The sequence below is a fragment of the Hippocampus bargibanti genome, linkage group LG17 (assembly GCF_051943395.1).
Source record: "Hippocampus bargibanti isolate YZ-2025 linkage group LG17, ASM5194339v1, whole genome shotgun sequence".
In the NCBI taxonomy this organism is placed as follows: domain Eukaryota; kingdom Metazoa; phylum Chordata; class Actinopteri; order Syngnathiformes; family Syngnathidae; genus Hippocampus; species Hippocampus bargibanti.
The window spans coordinates 12432869-12451879 of NC_142750.1; the positions used below are offsets into that span (position 1 = coordinate 12432869).

A 19011-nucleotide genomic window follows, 5' to 3' on the forward strand; every position below is an offset into this window, starting at 1 on the left:
TTAAGTACAGTACAAAAACAAAGACCATCTCAAAACAAGGTCAACAAAAATTCCCAATTTCTGATTTTGTATATTTAGAAACTATTTACAGTAAAATATAGTAAGCTTTGATTACCACACAACAAATTATAAATAACAATTGGTGAAACAAAAGAGAAAAGCAGCATCCAGGTAAAAGTTTTAGCTCGTCTAAAGCGAAGATTGCATTAAGAAATACAAAGTGCCTCACCTTTGAGGGTATTGATCCTACTTGCGCAGTGTGCCGCTGTGTCTCGAACCCCCCCCCGTCTTCTACCACGGATATTGACCAATCACGTGCGGTTTTAACCCAATTTTGTGTGTGTGTGTGTGTGTGTGTGTGTGTGTGTGTGGGGGGGGGGGGGGGGGCTCTAAATGGCTCCCAACTAGGAGCGGTTCCAGACGTTCACTTTAAAGAACCGGTTCTTAAGAGTCGATTCGTTCGAGAACGACACACCTCTAGTGTTTTGAACTGCTCTGATTCAGGATGTTTCCACCCACTTCCCATTACCTGCTTATCCTTTTAATTGTCACTGACTTCAGAGAGGAAAAAAGGCTGATAGCAATGTGGAGACTTCTTTGACTCACACACAGAGTTGGAATAGCACCAAAGCGGCAAGTCCGGCACTTGCGGGTGAACACTACAACACGAAGGACCAGCTTAAACCATCTTAAACAGTACAGCACAGTAAATTTCAGTAAAAAAACAAAATAGAATTTAATGTGCAAGTTATCAACTTCAATTTGACATATATGGGACGCCCCACAGCACAAGCGTTCTACAGACCGACCTTAACATACTTGAATAGATAATCACATAATTTTGAAAAAAAAAAAATTCCTGCAGTATTCTGGTCTTGAAAACTTCAGAAGACAGTCCACGTATAGCACATCCGCACAACAGTTGTGACTGACAAGAGAAACGCTAGCAGCATTACCAGGCACATTTACAATGGTCAATTAGAACCACCTGGAGCCGAAGAGCACATGGACATCTTGTTTTTCTTTCTTCTGTTGAGTTATTACTTTTTTAAAAGGCACATTTGCCACATGGATTAAGTCTATAAAAATATTCATACAATATCTGGACAGTGTACAAATGTACTGCAAAATACAACATTGCACAATAAAAGACCCCACATGTTCAACAATAATCGTCAACAATTCCTACAATAGATGGCCAGACATTTTAAGAACAAATACTATTTTTGGACTTGATATTAATAGAAAAAAGAGATCAGTTCAGCACAATGCAAAATCCAACAACCTTTTTAGTTGTCAAACTTGCAAATAGTTCTTTTGTATTTAACCCAGAAGGCACTTATTCAGGGTGCAGCAGCTGTTCTGGCCAAGCAGCTCCCAGGCACTGCAGGCCTGGTCCTCACCGGCACAAAATGTTGCAACTGGCCCACGACTCTTTAAGGCAAACTCCCCAATTTTGTACAAGATGCGGATGACTATGTTCACGCTGCTCCACCACCGTCTGGAAAGCTGGACCCGTTTAACTGGAGATGAGATGTCAGGGGTTCCGAGGCAAGTGTGTGCCAGTGCAGGTCTGACGGTGATGCTTCCGCAGACTCGGCTGGAGGTTCTAAAAAAGCAACAGCTTCGTGTTGTCCTGATGGGCCGTGTCCCTCCTGCGCCTCCACTCGTGACACATATGTGGATTCTTGTGGTTGTAACATGTCTGTTGACGGCGTTTGGCTTTGTGGCGGATGGTCCACTTTTGCCATTTTGGAATAGTAAGGCAGGAAGAACCTCTCTGTAGCGCAGGTCCTCATGGCCAGGTATGTGTGCATTAACAGATGGGGGAAACGAGACGTAAAGTAGGAAACAAAGTCATCAGGGATGGACCCCAGTGTCTCCTGGACCTCCACAGGTAACTCGCGGTAATGATGTTTCTGTTCAAACAACGCATGTCTCAGACTTTCAAATGCTCCGGTCATGAAGCAGTGCACAGAAATAAAAAGAGCCTACTCTTACTTTGTTCCTCATCGCACGGAGGAGGTCTCGGACTGAGCTGCCTTTGTAGGAACGGAACTTTCTCAGGTCTGCAGGCAATGAGAATTGCGAGTTGAGTTAAATAAGTAAGCAAACAAACAGATAGACAGACAGACAGATATAAAAATACCACATCGCCTAGCAAATTCTGTTAACACCAACACACAATTCAAAATGTCACAGAGGACAGACAATGCGATAGAACTTTGCTTTAATAATAAACCAAAAACAATCTAAGAATTTTACAAAGATAACATTTTATTCCATTTTTTTCACCTTTCACTTTTGGAAAAAACAAATAGCATTTAGGTGACAGGTGTAGGTCCCCTGTGCCCCTTTTGAGATTTGATTTCCCTGATGCTCAATAACATTGGCACCAGAATTTTTTATTTTTCATTAACGTTACCAACTTCTACAGAAATGACAGGAGGGAGGTGTGTGTTTTGATCTTGAATGAATTATCAATTCAAATATTCAACATATTGAACATCGAATGAGCTATTAGCCCCGGCTCATTCGCCCTTGTAAAAAAAATCAGATCTCACCTATAGCAATAAACTAAAGTTTATTATCCAAATGCTTTGCATTGGAGACTGATGTCCTACCCGTTTGCAGCGGCACAGTGATATGTTCCCTCCAGTCACTCTTGACAACAGCCCGCCCACCTCGCTCCAGCCGTCTCACAATCGCTCCGTCCAGCGGCTCCTTCTCGATTCTGTCACTCACATCCTGCAAACACCAACAAACACACAAAGATTAGATTGCATGGCTCGCTCTTTAATCCAATCCCAGCATTTACTTTGACTGTACTCCTGTAAAATATATCGAATTAATTTGCGAACAATTTTGACTATCGTAATAAAAAAAGACAGACCTGAAAGAACTGCAGTTCCTTCTCCAGGGTCCAGAAGAAAGGATGTTTGAGAACACACTCGGCCGAGGGCCTCATATGAGGATCCATGCTCAGCATCTGCTCTATCAGGTCTCGGGCTACAATGTCACCTGGATCAAGAAAATGACACAGTCCCCCACAAATCTCCACCAAACCTTGCTAGGAAGCCAACAGTTTGGTTGAGGCCTCACCATGTTTGTCGGTCTGTAGATAATCTAAGCTGTATGTTCCCAAAAGGATGTTGGCCTGCCTTTGCAGTGACTTGCCGAAAGGGTGGCTACCTTGAGACACCACGTAGTAGAAGACGCATCCAGCAGAGAAGATATCAACAGTGCATGTCTACAAACGAGACCAAATGGTAATTTTTTTTCCTGATAATATACAGTTTACCCTCCAAAAACATGTTTTTCTTAAAATGACAAGTTTCTCCATTTTTAAAGGACAACCAACGTCACTTTTTTGTTTTTTAACTGACATCAGAAAAACGTTTTATAGCATCTAAAATACGCAGTGTGATATTTTTGTTCAAATGCGAAACACCAATAAAAATGACTTAAAGTGTCCAAAATCTGCAAAAAATTGAGCTGCGAATTGGGCATTTTGAGAATGTCCCGCCCCCAGTTTGTGACGTCACGCAAAGACGTCTTGCATTGCTTGAGCATCAAAACAATGGCTTCAGATTCAGAGAATATGCTTTCTTGTTACACCTCCAGTTATGAATATGATTCAAATAGTTCTGAAGAGGAAAGCATACATATTTGCAATCGATTAAAGAATTTATTCCATGCCATTTTGAGGCAACATTGTGGGGAAACGATCACCAGAAAAGAGGCCCAAAATGGCGACCTCCTGTGGCCACCTCTGTTTCCTCAGGCTGATAAATTCCTTATATGGCGCTTGGACGCCCTCTTCTGGCCTTCTGGCGGCTTTTGGGTGCAACACAAGGTTTTCAGACCAAAAAAACACAGGAAAATACATTGACGTGATGGAAGGACTGCTACAATGTGTCTTTTTTTCAGTTAAGGGGCGTTTCTTTAGTGACGTCACGTACAGACTCGTCACCAACTCAAAAACAAGACTTCCTGAATATTCATATATTTTACACTGACCACCTGATTAAAAGAATAAAAGATAAAATAACAAAGCACAATGATCCAGTCAACAAATAAATGCCATTAAAATATCCATCCATCCATTTTCTGATGATATGATCGCGGGGCGTGCCGGAGCCTGTCCCAGCTGTCATAGGGCTGTGGGTCGGGTAACACCCTGAACTGGTTGCCAGCTAATTGGAAGGCACACATAGACAAAGAACAAACAATACACAGTCACACCTTGGGACAATTTAGAATGATCCAGTGACATGCCATGCATGTTTTTGGAAGGTGGGTGAAGACCGGAGTACACGGAAGAAAAAAACCTTGCAAAGACAGGGAAAACCTGCACACTCCACACAGGACGGGCGTAGCCCAAATCGAACTCTACAGTCCAGCACTGCGAGGCCGACGTGCTAAGTAGTCAGGGCCGCCGCCATTAAAATATATTGTTGTCAATTCACCTTCAATCAAATGCAAATAGTGTTGTGTTTCATGTAACATTCAATGTACCTTTTATCCAGTAAAATTATTATAAAGCAGAAAATGGCAGGGTTTGTCATTGTCAACAGGGTAAAGCTATAACTACGTATCAATTATATTGGACGCTAGAGGTAGACTGAATTTTTTTTTCCATGCTTGAAACTGATTCTTTGAACTCACCGGATTGTCTTTGCAGTCCTCGCTGAGAACCTCGGGAGCGATCCAGCCCTCTGTCCCTGGCACTCCGGACCTTCTGCTGAAACTATGGCGGCCTACTGCTAATTTTTTGCACAAGCCAAAGTCTGAGATCATGGCCCTGACCCGACCATGGGCATTAGGCATGGACACTAAAATGTTGTGAGGTTTCAGGTCTCTGTGGACTGTAAGGAAGAGGTCAAAATTGAAGTAGAAATGGGTTAACAGTGTAATGTTTTGGTGAATAGAGAACAACCAGATTAAAACAATTACCTATGCTGAGGGAGTGCAGATGAGCCAATCCCGATATGGCCTGTTGCAATAGCATTACCGGCTCCAGTCCATGACGGTCAAAATCTCTCATCTCCACATACTAGACAAACCCAAAAAGAGTTATGCTCACAACCAAAGCTTCATATATGATAAATAAAATTAAAAAAAAAAAAAAAAAAAAACAATAAATAAATAATGTTCGTGTCCGGAATAAATATCAAAATGAATGATTGCGAAACCTCTTGAAGAGAGGCAGCACATAGCTCGGTGGCAATGTACTGGAACTGGCGATCCCTCTCGGTGCAGAAGTACCGAATGACGTTTGGGTGCTCGTCTGACTCCCGCAGCAGCTGAACTTCCCGGTCAGCAAAGCTGAAACACTCTGGGAGTATCCTTTTCACTGCCACCGGACGATTGTCAAATTGACCCCTGGTGGAGGTGATGTGGGTTGTTAAGGACACCCCAACACCAATATCCTGTCATTTTCATACTTACTTGTATACGATGGTACCCTCAGCGCCATGACCCAACACCTGTTTGGGATGGAACATGATGTTGCCCACTCTGACAATGTTGGAGTCGTCCTCTAATGCGACAAAAAGAGCAAACGGTCAAAAGGGTGTTTTCTACAAATATACACAATACAATGCCTTTACTTCACCTCCATCCTCATGTTCGTTGGCAGAGCTGCCCAGCTCAGAAACGGAGAGATTGGAGTGGTTGGAGGCACGCGGGGTGACATTTGGGCTGCTGTGGTCCGAGCATTCTGAGCGAGCGTGAGCCACTTCCAGGTAGTCGCTGTCCGGGACCAGAGGAAGCGACATGTCCGCAGCGGAGAAAGGCTGCTGCCTCTGCAGCATATCCAATTTTTCAGCCATTTGTCGTTGGAACTCCTGGTGCTGCAGCTGCTGCTCCTTGTGGACACTCTGCAAAAACAACAGCTTTTCTTACAAACGTTCCGTCATTCGACGTTTTCAAGTTACAAAATTCCTCAACAGGAAAATATTGCCTCTAGTCACGAAAGAAATTTCAAGATAGGAAAAATAAAACCAGACTTTCCAACTTTCCTGAACGAAACATACTTTCCGCTGCTCTGCCATTGGCTATTACAGAGCATCATCCTGGCATCGCATTGGCTAAGAGGAAATTTTAGCCAGATTCGTCCGCATGTGTAGATGGATGAATGTGTCTTTGCAGCGTCCCTATCATTCGCCGCCATGAAGCGTTCCCGATAATTTTAAGTAAATGTGAATGACCCAGAAAAAAAGTGTTCCCCAATTGGGCGATGGCTGGTCGGAACAAACTGGGGCATTTAGATGCAAAACGCATCTCTACTTTCTAGTGATGAAATTTCTTCTGGTATCAATTAATTTAATAAATGGGAGTACTACTGCATGGAGCAGAGGTCTAGATGAAAGTACTCGTATATGACTTGCCTTGGGGTATGTGATCACAAAAGCCACCCAACCCGCCAAGAGGAATGTGGAAAAGATAATGGTGGCCATGTCTTTCAGCATGGAGTCCACAGAGGCTTCCGGGCGAACATTGCGACCATCAAGCCCGGGTTCTTGGATTGACATTTCAGGCATAGCAGTAGGTGGAATGTCCTCCATGACAACATTTTTCACATTCTACAGAATGAAGAAAGAAAGTGGTGTCAGAAAGTACCCTTAAAGGACAACCTACATCACTTTTTTTGTTTCGAAACTGACATCAGAAAAACGTTTTATAGCATCTAAAATACCCAAAACACGCAGGCTGATATTTTTAGTCAAATGCAAAACCCCAATAAAAATGACTTAAAGTGTCCAAAATCTGCAAAAAATTGAGCTGCGAATTGGCCATTTTCAGAAAGTCTCGCCCCCAGTTTGTGACGTCACGCCAAGATGTCTTGCATTGCTAGTGAATCAAAACAATGGCTTCAGATTTGGAGAATATGCTTTCTTGTTACACGTCCAGTTATGAATATGATTCAAATAGTTCTGAAGAGGAAAGCATACATGTTTGCAATCGATTAAAGAATTTATTCCGTGCCATTTTGAGGTATCTGGGGGCGGGAAATGTAGCACCAAAAGAGGCAGAAAATGGCGACAAAGCTCCGTGTAAGGAATTAATCAGCCCGTTTCCACGAGCTGATTAATACCTTACACGGAGCTTTGTCGCCATCTTCTGCCTCTTTTTGGTGCTACACGAAGTTTTCAGACCAAAGTACAGAAAAAATGCATTGACGTGATGGAAGGACTGCTACAATGTGTCCTTTTTTCGGTCAGGGGCGTTCCTTCAATGACGTAACGTGAGGACTCGTCACCAACTCGAAAACAAGACTCCTGGAATATTCAGCGCGAGTTTTAAAACATAAAATATCACTATATGCGGTGGACTCTTTGTAAAATATGCTCAGTAGAAGTCATTTGAAGCGATTTTACAAATTATGGACAGAACTTGTCCGGATACGTCAGTTGTCCTTTAAGGACCACAGCATTTGGTACACATTTACGCAATACAGACACAAACACTCGCACGCGCATACGTGCACACGTGCACACACGTGCACAGACACACACACAGACACAGACACACACACACACACACACACACACACACACACACACACACACACACACACACACACACACACACACACACACACACACTCACCTCCTCAGCTTTCTTGTTACTACTCGGTGGAATGACGTTGGCCTGGTTACGGGGAAAGCTGTCAGGGAATCTTTCCAGGATCTTGTTGTGGGCTTCAGGGGGTGTCTCGTGATGACCTTAAAAACAAGTCTCTCATGTTTGAAATGGAAAACAGCCTCATTTTTTATTGAATTTACAAAGTATTTTATAGTACCGATGAGCAGCAGGTAATTCCGCATGTAGTTAATACGGTTGCGCTCGCGGAGCGCAGAGTTGAATTTGACACTGGTGCTCGGCGTAATGACACACTCTTCGTCCTCATCCGTCTCCTGCCTGTCTGGACCCTCAAGCATTGGGAAGGTGCTTCCCCGAGGCTGCACATGTAAACAAATATTGAACTCATTCAATCACATTCATTTCACTGGATTTTCGACAGATATGAAAATCCCACAGATTATTACTGTGATCCAGTGCGATGTAAACCTGCAGGCTACCAAAACGGGAGACTGTCCTCTTTCATCTGAAAAAAGCTACTTCTATATTTTGAAAATAGCATTACAAAATGGCTAAATTTCATCAGATTTACGTTTTTGAAGGAAAATACGGAAAGGGGGACCTTTTTGTCAAAGCATGCATTTCAATTTTGGGAGCACTATTTTTTTGCTTTTGACATCTTAAACATCAAAACGTGACTTTTCTTCTACACAACAACATACACAATTGACAGCAAAAATATCTCTTGAACTGAATAATTGAATAAAAACTAGTGCTAGTCTTTGGGAAACTAAAAATGAATATGCACATCTAATGTCTCCATGCCTTAATTTTCAGAAGTGTTAACAATATAATCAGAATCAGAAAGCCTTTAATCGTTCCACGATGTGGAAATTTACAAGAGTCACTCACCACCACCGTGACTCCATCGTGCACCAGAGAAGGAGACGCATACAAGCTGGTGGAATATTTACCCACATACAAAGTGGACCTGAAATAGTTAAAATAAAAAAAATAAAAAACTTAAATGACATGTATGTATATGTAACATGTACAGTATATCTGGCATCATATTTACTTGTATGTGAACGTAAACATTTTTTCGGGGCTAAATCAAGAAATAAAACATGACATATGTCAGTGTGTATTTGTCACCATGCACGTGATGACCATGTCAAGGGAGGATTCTCAAATATGTACAGCAAAGAGCATACAGGATGAACTCAGTTAGCTTACATTAACTTATCATCTGTCTTCTTCTCCTTCGGAAATGGATACTTCCACTGGGTGATACGGCCCACCTCTCCAGACATGAACGTAAGATAGCGCAGTGTTTCAACGGCCACGTTAGTGTGGGGGACTTTGCGGAGGCCCTCACGCTGCCAAATGTACATTGCCACGACAGGTGAGTTGTAATTTTGGACCCACTGGACGTCACCGGAGTCGCTGTCAACTGTCACCACAAGGCCGTCGCCGTTTGACACAAAATGGGCCATCTCTGCAGGTTCGCCAGGCAGCGGATTAGCGTCAGATAAGGTCGCAATGGAGTAAGCGCATCTTGATGACTTACTATATTTGCTGTCATCATCAGGAAGGGTGGAGGCATAATCCGAATAAGTGGCGTTCCACCGCAGCTCTCTGCTTTTGGTGTCATACATGGTGATGGTATATTCTAAAACAAAAGACAAAAGCCACAGGAATATAAATGCATTGTTTTGCTTATGTAACATCAGGAATGAGATGGCGGAAAGTCCCCACTATCTATTTCATGCGTCAATGCCAACAAGTGGGTAGAAAAGTGAAACTTAAATTCTGAATAGAGGGTGTCATGTGTCAAACACCCAAAACACATGACTAAGCCCCTTCTTTCTTTTTTGTGATGTAACACCTTGAAAAGGCATTTCAAGTTGCGTGTTCAAAAAGCATGCGAGAAAATGTGTTAGTTCTTTTCACCTGTGCGTCCCAGATAGAGGAGAGAGGAGGATGGGCACAGCATGTCGGCAAAGGACGATGTCAGCGTCTGCTGCTTCTCACCAGTCAACAGGTCTACCACGTGCCAAAGGTCCTGCTTCTTACCTACACGCACACGCATACAGACAAAATATGTTAGTTCATAGAGTGGGTGATAATGCTGACCAAGTTTTACGGATTAAGGGTTGATAGGCATCATAATATTGCACCTAGTAGATGACAGGTGTCAAAGTCAAGGCCCGTGGGCCAAATCTGGCCTGCAACATCATTTTATTTGGGCCGCGAAAGCAAATCAAAATTGTCAAATTCCATCATGCTTGCTCAAGTCTGAACCAGAATTTTCCAAGTGTCCCACGTAAACTACAATAACAGTCATTTTTCTTACTTCCAATTTGAAAACTAGTTAGTCTACACTGTCTGTAAGTAAAGAATCTGCTTTAAATTAATTTGTTGTGCTCTCTACATGGAATATGTGGAGGGGATGAAACATTCTAATGGCTTCCCCAAATTCATAACAGCCCCCAAGAGGAAACCGTAATTGCAATGTGGCCCGCGGCAAAAAAATAAGTTTGATACCCGTATACTAGATATTTTTAAATATTTAAAACCTGTTATTTTTCATGTAAATATTCTACAATCGGCCTTACCCATGTAAAGGATTCCATCAGAACTACGGCAGGGAGACGCTTGCACCAATTCAGGAATAGTGAATGGTAATTTCTGTTTGAGAACAAATAAACAAACATGAGCTAACCGGAATGCTCTTAGTTATTTTATGATAATATACTAGAGTGAGGGAGAAGTGAGAGCAAAGTATTTGTGCTAAAGTTATTTCCTCTTACTGTCAGGCCTTCATTGTTCTTTCCACCCAGAGAATACAGACTTCCATCGTTGGGGTCAGGCAAAAAGGCTGGCCTGGGAAGGGGAGAAAAAAAAACATTTTTTTTATTCAAAAGAAAAGTATAATTCAGCGTAACTACTGAAAGGTACATTAAAACAAAGTTCAAATGTTATAAATCCATTTAACTATTGTTCACGTAAATGACATACTCTGCAACATGCGTGGGGACCTGAAGAACTGGATCTGTAAGGAGACAAAATGACAAATGTTTCAAGTTGGCATTCAAAACCGACAAAAGCATAAATGAGCAAGACACATTGTGACCAAGAGGTACAGAGCAAGAATATTCAGGTAAAAAAAAAACAGTTTCACAATAGAACACAGAAGGCTTTTTACAGGCATACAGAAACTTTATTCATTCATTTTCGGGACCGCGTTATCCTCACTCGGTACAGAAACTTGATGATAAAATGAAATCGCAAAAGGCCGCCGCCTTAAAATGCAAGAATTAACTCGACGCATCTTCCGCTTTGTTCTTTATATCCTCACAAAGTTTGTACCAATTGCTTCCAGTGCCAGTCAGAGACGATCACCAGTCGTCGTTGTCTGCCGGAGCAGAAGAGCTGATTGTGTTGATCCATGTCTCGCGCTTTGTTGTGAATTTGTTTGGTTTATTTTCTCCTCTTTCCCTTTTTGTCACCATGGCGTTGATTTAATTGAACTCTGATATTCATTTTTTTTGGTGAAAACAAAATCCCACCAAAAAATCAATCTCAACGCTAAACACTGTTTTGAAAGTCAGATCCAATTTTCTCCAGAAAGTTGACTAAAAATGACAAAATCATTGAGCGTTATTGTCTTGAAAAGCGGCCAAGTTAAAAAAAAACTTGTAACACACAATCAATAAAAATTACAATGTGACCAACGCACATTTCTCGTGTGAACATACAGGGTGTGGACCAGATGGTGTTGATACTTTCGTCATGCCTTAAGCGGAGTCAATGTGTGTGTATGTATGGGGTGGAGGGTCGTATTACCTGGGGTTGGTCAATAACTCTGGTGAAACAAGTCTCAGTATTCATGGGCTCTCAATGCTTAGGGCAGTAATAAACAAGACTGACATAATTTCCTGCGTTGCATTGCGCCGAGTGAAGCTCGCACCCGGCGTGGTGGTAGGAGTGCACGTGGTAGAAGTCCATTTGCCATCACGAATTGACAAGTTGTGTGGATGTGTGGATTTAATGTTTAGCATGAATCGCTGGCATAACGCGAGTCAATGAATTGAATAGATCTACCACGAGATCGTCAAAGTCGTTCTTTTGCCGCGAGCCACATTGTAATTACGGTTTTCTCTCCAGGGCTGTTGTGACTTCGGGTAAACCATTACAATGTTTAATCCCCTCCACATATTGCATGTAGAGTGCACAACAAATGAATAAGTGACTGTTTTTCAAATTTGAAGTCATTGTGGTTTTCATGGGACAATAAGAAATTTTGGTTCGAACTTTCGCAAGCATCATGGAATTTCACAAGTTTCATTTGCTTTAGTGTGCCGAATAAAATGCTGTAGCGGGCCAAATTTGGCCCCCGGGCCTTGACTTTGACACATGTGACTACCAAAAACACAAAACAAAAAGATGTGACGGATACATCTGAACTATGATTATTTATGTTCTGGATTAGATGATCGTATCTTGAGAGAAAAATGACACACAGAGTTGAACAATCTACAACAACACAACTATCTCCCAAGGTCTATCTTATCTATTGCAAATCCAAAGCGTGCAGGGACTCCGCAAGCGCAGAATCTTCGCCATGTTGGCGTGCCCTTGCCCACTTTGACCTTAACTGTAGGAGTTATTTGCCCCTCTCTGGGTTAATTATTACACACTTTCCAGAATCAACAGAAGATCTCACGGCATGACTCAAGTGCAGGCTCAAACACGGCAGCTGCAGTAATCCCGGAAACCTTTTTTTTTTCATGAGTAAACTAACGCAAAGTCGGTTCAAATAGGACTATGGATTTGAAGTCATGTTTTGAACTATTTTTCATGATGGCTTCATCGTGGTCTTAACTTTCATGCCACAGATATGGTGACCATCCATGGCCATTCATACGCTTTCTCCTGATATGTAGAAATATAAAACAGGGTGCCTCAGGCCGGTAGATTACAATCAGACGATAACAACAACAACAAAAAAGGCAACGGTACTTCTCCTCTTACCTTCTTTCAGTGTCCATTTAATGGCCCCAGATTTTTTGCTGACGGCATGCAGGTTTCCTTCCAGGGTGGACACAAAGAGCAAGTTTTCAGGAAGCGAAACCGTGCTGGCGTTACAAAGCACCTGAAAAGACGGTAAGGGAGACAAATATCAGTTCTATGGTCATTAAGAACTGGAGTCAAATCACCTCGGCAACCGTCATAAACTGCAGTTAAACAGAAGTTTCTTTCAAAAGTGGGACATCTTGATGCGACGTTTTGAGAATATGCAACTTTTGCATTCCCTTATGTAAAAGCATGGTGGCATTTTGGAGAATTTCTACACGTGTTCTAATGTCATGTGCCAAGATGCTCATTACTAATGTTCCACATCAGTCCCGTCATTGATGGTTGATGACCTGTGTCAATATTTGTGAAACCACAAGATTTGAAAACTTGAGGATATGTGATTCCGTTCCAGAAAAGTATTGATTATTTTTTTGGGCTTAGCAAGACCAACGTTTGATCGTCTTTGTGTAGTATACCACCATGAAAGCATATGAAAACAAATAAGCTCTGATCCACAGTACACAGTTGACACAACCTCTGTCAAATGAGATGTTTTTCTGATATATATATATATAAAAAGAAAAGTGAGACCAATGTAGCAGGGACGCGACTTGACCTTCCACGTAAAACACGTTGGTTGAGGGGAGTTGTTCCATTAGGCTGCAATGGAATTCTAAAAATGCAGCTTTGACAACAAAGTGTTTCTGGATTTATTGACTGTCACTTTTCTTCTACGTATTTTTCTTTTGATCCTTATGAGAGGCCCGGTTTTGTCAACCAAACAAAAAAACTATCAAGACGGTATAACTTTTTTTGTGATACCATGAACAAGTGAGCAACGGCGATTGTCACCCGTGTGCACCTGAACCTCTCTGGTACTGATTAAAATGTCTCACTAATCCCCTTGACCTGTGCCCTTGCATAGAATGCAGATTACCCATCGATAATTGCTAATACACTTATCTCAGCATTTAGCCACTTTTGATGGGTGGGAGAGGGCGCAGGCGTGTGGATTTCAAAAGCTCTTAAGAGGAACACAAATCCCCCCCCCCTCCCCATAAAAAGCTGCAAAATCCGTCATGGAGTACAATTGGGACCACCAGTTTAGGATTGGATATAGCCTTTATTAGTCTCGCACTGGAGATATTTACATTTCACAGCAGCAAAGTTATGAAAGGAAGGTGAAAGGAAAGCCAGTAGAAAAACAACATATAGGAGCTGCTGGAAAGGCAGCCACTCTCATGGTGCCATCTTGAAGTAAAAAGAACAAATAAACTAAATAATAATAAATAATTTCATTCCTTTCATAACTTTGCTGCTGTGAAATGTAAATTTCTCCACTGCGAGTCTAATAAAGGCAAATCCAATCCAATCCAAAATCCAATCCAATAATGACAACAGTTCTAGATGAAAGAAGAGATGATCAAAGCATCCTTTTCACCAATGGACCAGGGACGTCATGGTGGAATGTGCACGTCTGCTGCAAGCTAAAGGTTGAAAGCATAAATGAAGTTTTAGCATCCATTGACGAAAAGAGACTGTCTCAGATCTCCTGTCCCACGTGAATCCGCTTCAATTCCAAGCCGCGACAGTTCCACATACGCGTCGACGCTCTGTGCTGATGCTTCTTTCTCATCGCGGGCTCCTCAAGCCATGCACCCATCCAGCCGCAGACTGTCCAACAGCACCGACCTTTCCACTGAACAAAGCGGGGCTGTGAAGATGCTGTCCATTACAGGCGCAAAAAATCACAAACGCCCCAGAGTTGTCCAGCGATGACAGTCAAATGGCACAGACATTCCACCCATTCAACGACATTATTGGCATATTTGTGCTTCCGAAAAGGCGCAACTGCACACAAGTTGATTTTCTTGGATCCCATCGCTTTTTATTGCCCGGAGACAACTTTTTCTCTGTCCACTTATCCTCATTAGGGATGGGGCAGGGGGGATGAGGTCTACAGTGAATCCTATCTGTCTTTGGACAGTAGCCGAAGGACACCCTGAACCGGTTGCCAAGCCAATTGCAGGGCACACAGAGAAAAATCATCTGCACTCACACCAAGGGACAATTTGGAGTGTTCAATAATCCTGCCATGCATGTCTTTTTGGAATGTGGGAAGAAACTGGAGTACCCGGAGAAAACCCACGCGGGCCGGGGGAGAGCATGCAAACTCCACACAAAGGAGGCCAGAGCTGGCATTGAATTACCTATGCACTGTAAGGTTGACATGCTAACCACCGGAGCACTGGGCCGCCCGATAATATTATTATAATTTTGAATGTCATGCACAAGTTTAAACATTCAAATACAAACGAGAGCCTTGTAAATTGTTCTTTTTGCTCTGAAAGATCCGCCCGTAATTTCACATCCGTTTCTGTCAATATTGCGCACCTGTGACCGCTCCCACTCGGAAGCATGTACAGTATTGCACTCAGTTATTCTGTGTCCTCACTTTACAAGCTACACCAATAATCTAAAAACATTTAAGGACATCTGTAAGAAGTCAGGATACAGAAACAAGTTTTGTTACAAGTTGAACGTGATATGAGTTTCTTGTGTAAGATGATTTCATAAAATTGGAGAACTGGGCGGCTTCACCGATCGAGATTTTCAGTTTCCCTTCTGGAGCTGGGCCAGAGTTTAGCGCAAGTACTTTGGTTTGTGTCACTGCGCTGTTCACCAGCTGCATCGCTAAGCATCTTGAACGGAGGGGCCAAGTGGTGTGTTTCAAACCATGACTGGACAAGCCTTATCAGGGCACAAAGCAAATCGCGAAACTGTTTGTCAAAAGTAGCGCAACCGCTGAAAATGAATGAAAAAAAAAAATACTGGCCAAAAATGGAGGTGGGTGAGTAATGCAACGGTGCAACTGTAATATGACCAGACTAATTGTCTGTTTTCCTTCAGGGCTGGGCAAATACGAGCACATCCCTTGGTTGTTTAGCTTTCAAGTTCCCACCAGACACCAATGCAAGTCAGATATTTAACATACTACTGCTTAACACAACAGTCGTATCATCTGCATGAGCAAACGTAACAATGAAACGATCTGTGCTTCGACAAAGTGTGTGTCATCATAAAACGATCGCATTTGACATTTCCGACGCATATTAGTTTAGGTACATGTCAAACGTGGTCACCTTTGTGTGTTTATCACAAGCGTGGCGGTGTTTCAGCGGTCACGTGTCGGACTCACACACGATCACACACAGCCCAATCTGCAGCTGTGATAAGATAGCACAACACCACAATTTATTTGTGACCAAAGCAGCCTGTGTTGGTTCTGGGTGAGTGGACTTGAAGGTCACAGTGACCAGTCAGAGGCAACAAACAGAGAGAGCACATATGTACGATTTGAAACCAAACAGTTGAGTCAAAGCCGTATTCTTTGACAGGGGGAAAGAAATGTAGAACTTAATCTAGGTAGCGGACGAGGGCACAATGACAAGATGTTAGAAGGCTGTCGGACTGCCCCCAGTCAGAAGTACACCTCAAAGCTGTGTCTCAAGGGTGAGCCAAACCTTCCCCAGGTCTTGCGATGTCATTGGAATGCAAACTTCCAACATGAGCAAATCCAGTGCTTTCCGTGGAAATCATGACCAGTAGCCTATACCATACCTCCAAACCAGTGGACCCATGACATTACTTTCTCCTTCACGACCATCACCAAATAATTTGCAAAGCTCACGCGCCGCTGCCTGTCGTCCGTACACCCTATGAATTAAATGCTGCGTCTGGATGCCTTTTGAGTTTTCAATGAGCCTAAAATGCATGGGATTTAGGATGCCTGGGGAAGCTTCCGGAGAAAACCTGCACAACAAGAACAAGTTAATTCCAGTGAGGCCCAAGGCAAGACTCAAACGTGGGGAAATTTGGGCCCTTTGATATCCCTAAATACATTCCACAAATTAACCAATGTGAGATAAAATTGAGATGAGAAGTGATGAGTTCAGTGACTTCCTGGGGAAAGTGTGATGTACTCTAAAAACATCAAGTCATGTTGCTACTTCCTCTGCTGTGATACAATTCAAATATAAAGATGAATTACTCTGTAGCATCTACAGCAAGTATTCAACGCTATATCATACGCGTGTCCGGCTCGTCACAGCCCATCTGAGGTTTATTTAGCCGAGTGGAGGGATCGAATTTAGATACAAAGCCACATCCTTGCTTTGATATACAACTAATGCTTATAACAATGACGAACGAGTATAAAGTATAAGTATAAAGAATGAAAGCGAAGCCGACAACGTGTCACCGTAACTGTCACAAATAAATACAAGTTATCAATAGCGCGATTTTACATTTATTCGCCAGATTGTGTGCAGCTCCTAACCTCATGTATTATTTGCTTATTCAGCTAAGCAGACTGTTCACAAGTTAATAACCACTATTCATTTGAACGAATTCGTTTAACACTTACAAGACAGTATAAGTAACGTTGTATTGATATAGTCTGTTAATTCAAACGTCAGCTAGTTCTCACCTGGAGTGGTAGAGCGGCGTAGTAAAGCAAAATGCACCACACCAGGGCCCGGGTTCTGACTGTCCAGTCCATCTTTTGGGGTCTGATGGCCAAAAGGAGGCGACTGCTCTTCGAGGTCCGTCACTCCATACAAGACGTCATTTGGATCCCCATGCGAATACAGTATTGTGAAATGCTCGGTCAAAAGCTAAAAACAGCATTATGGCAGGCAGCGCTGAAACCGTCCGCAGCAAGTTAGTTTTTTTTCTTCCTGAAATGATACCATGATAAGGGGCGGGACTTCGTAGTCTACGTGCTACGCGAGTGGAGGAGGGGAGTCCAGAGTCGCGGCACCAGCCAATGAAAGACGAGTATAGGTCCCGGAAATGATAAATAAAACTTCCAGGTTCGTGTCCGGTTATCATTGCAGTTTTGGCCAGCTTTGCTCAAACATGCTTTCCTTGATTAGACCGCCAGTGCCCCGGAGTGGGCTTTTAATGATCGCAAGTTATTTACGTGACTTTTTCTTTACGAATTCCAAACAAAGATGAACATGTAATGATTTATTTGGTAAGTTTCCTAAGGGCTCGTTTGCCACGAGAGGTCAGGATGACCACTGGGACGCATCGATTGACAAATATGTGACGGTAAGAAATGTCCTCCATCCACACAAAATTGACATACTTAAACTGTACCCAATTGCGTTTTTTTCTTTGTCCAGGCTTGTGAAATAGTTGTCACGTTGCAGCCACGTGGCTAAGCACGTGTGGAGGCCGTTCCTGACCATGTATGTATGCTTTCAGCATGCAAATACGTACTTTGTTTGTTTGATGATTCAAATGCGTTGGACTTCCGATACAAAATGAAGTTAACCTAAAATCTGAACAAACGCGGTGTTTCATGCACGTGTTGTGTCTGTCTGCTGTACTCTAATTTACATGTCAATTTTCTCATGCTGCAGCCTTCTGTGACGGCGGATCAAGGAAGAGCAAGGGAACGCTCGAAGAGCACGATCCATCTTCAAATGAAGCATTTCCCTCACTAACGCGACTCTCATTTAATCGATGGGGTGTGTTGCAGATGCAGTGCATTTGACAAAGTATTAACTGAATGCCATTTTGCTCATCATCTTTATCAATTATGACGCCCATTTATCAGAGCAAAACTTTTTTAATTGATCCACAGTGACCTGAACCATAACATTCGGACATGACTGAACACAACAGCAATGCTTCTTCACTGCAAATAATTTGTACAACAATAACGGCACAGTTTTTTTTAAAGCATGACTGCAGAAGATGTTTCACCGAGGAGGAATGTTTGCTTATTATAAAGGCACTTTCCTGCCTTATAAAAAACTGACACTGGGAAACAAAATGGCCTGTGAGGCAACTAAACATGGACAGGTGAATCATCAATAGTGCGCAAACTATGCGGTAAATGGCAAAGTAAGTACAGTATTGGCTGGCAGTCAAGTGCCTATCAGCTTCTCCCATTCGGAGTCGCCACGGTTTTGCACATCTTCTGCATCTTCATCACAAACGTCTTTCCCCATTATAACTTTTCATCTCGGATATTCTCTCATCAACTCCGAAAGACGATCGCCACATAATGTCGACCACCTACTTCTTTCCCTAATGTGGCATGTTTTCACCCGCCATAATTCTACTGAAATATTGCTAGAATCCAGATAAGCGCACAGAAACTCAAGTATGTCATATTCTGTTAATTTGACAAAAAATAAAAATCAATAAAAAGCCCCTGCAAGTGACTCACTCTGTGGCAAGTACAATTTAAAAGCAAGCACACTTTTGACATTCACAACCCTCGGACTGAAAGAATGTGTTGGCAATAACACATGCCTGGCTTTTGAA

At 42.5% G+C, this 19011-nt stretch overlaps 1 protein-coding gene and 1 long non-coding RNA gene across 2 annotated transcripts; one reads left to right on the forward strand and one right to left on the reverse strand.

The window, feature by feature from the left end:
* Positions 1-973: 973 nt before the first annotated feature.
* ern1 (endoplasmic reticulum to nucleus signaling 1) lies at positions 974-17412 on the reverse strand. The gene is made up of 22 exons (XM_089018179.1): positions 17159-17412; positions 12625-12745; positions 10609-10642; positions 10401-10473; positions 10206-10278; positions 9541-9663; positions 9158-9259; positions 8824-9085; positions 8500-8578; positions 7808-7967; positions 7615-7730; positions 6393-6587; positions 5618-5882; positions 5452-5542; positions 5196-5385; positions 4957-5056; positions 4669-4868; positions 3103-3250; positions 2894-3021; positions 2625-2748; positions 2002-2069; positions 974-1919 (listed from the first exon to the last, which is right to left on the reverse strand). The coding sequence occupies exons 1-22, from the start codon at positions 17228-17230 to the stop codon at positions 1482-1484; spliced, it is 3162 nt and encodes a 1053-aa protein (XP_088874305.1). The 5' UTR covers positions 17231-17412; the 3' UTR covers positions 974-1481.
* A 136-nt stretch (positions 17413-17548) lies between these two features.
* Positions 17549-18331, forward strand: LOC148885811 (uncharacterized). Its single transcript, XR_016118002.1, has 3 exons — positions 17549-17784; positions 17859-17924; positions 18099-18331. It is a non-coding gene; the product is annotated as an uncharacterized LOC148885811 (long non-coding RNA).
* Positions 18332-19011: the final 680 nt, after the last annotated feature.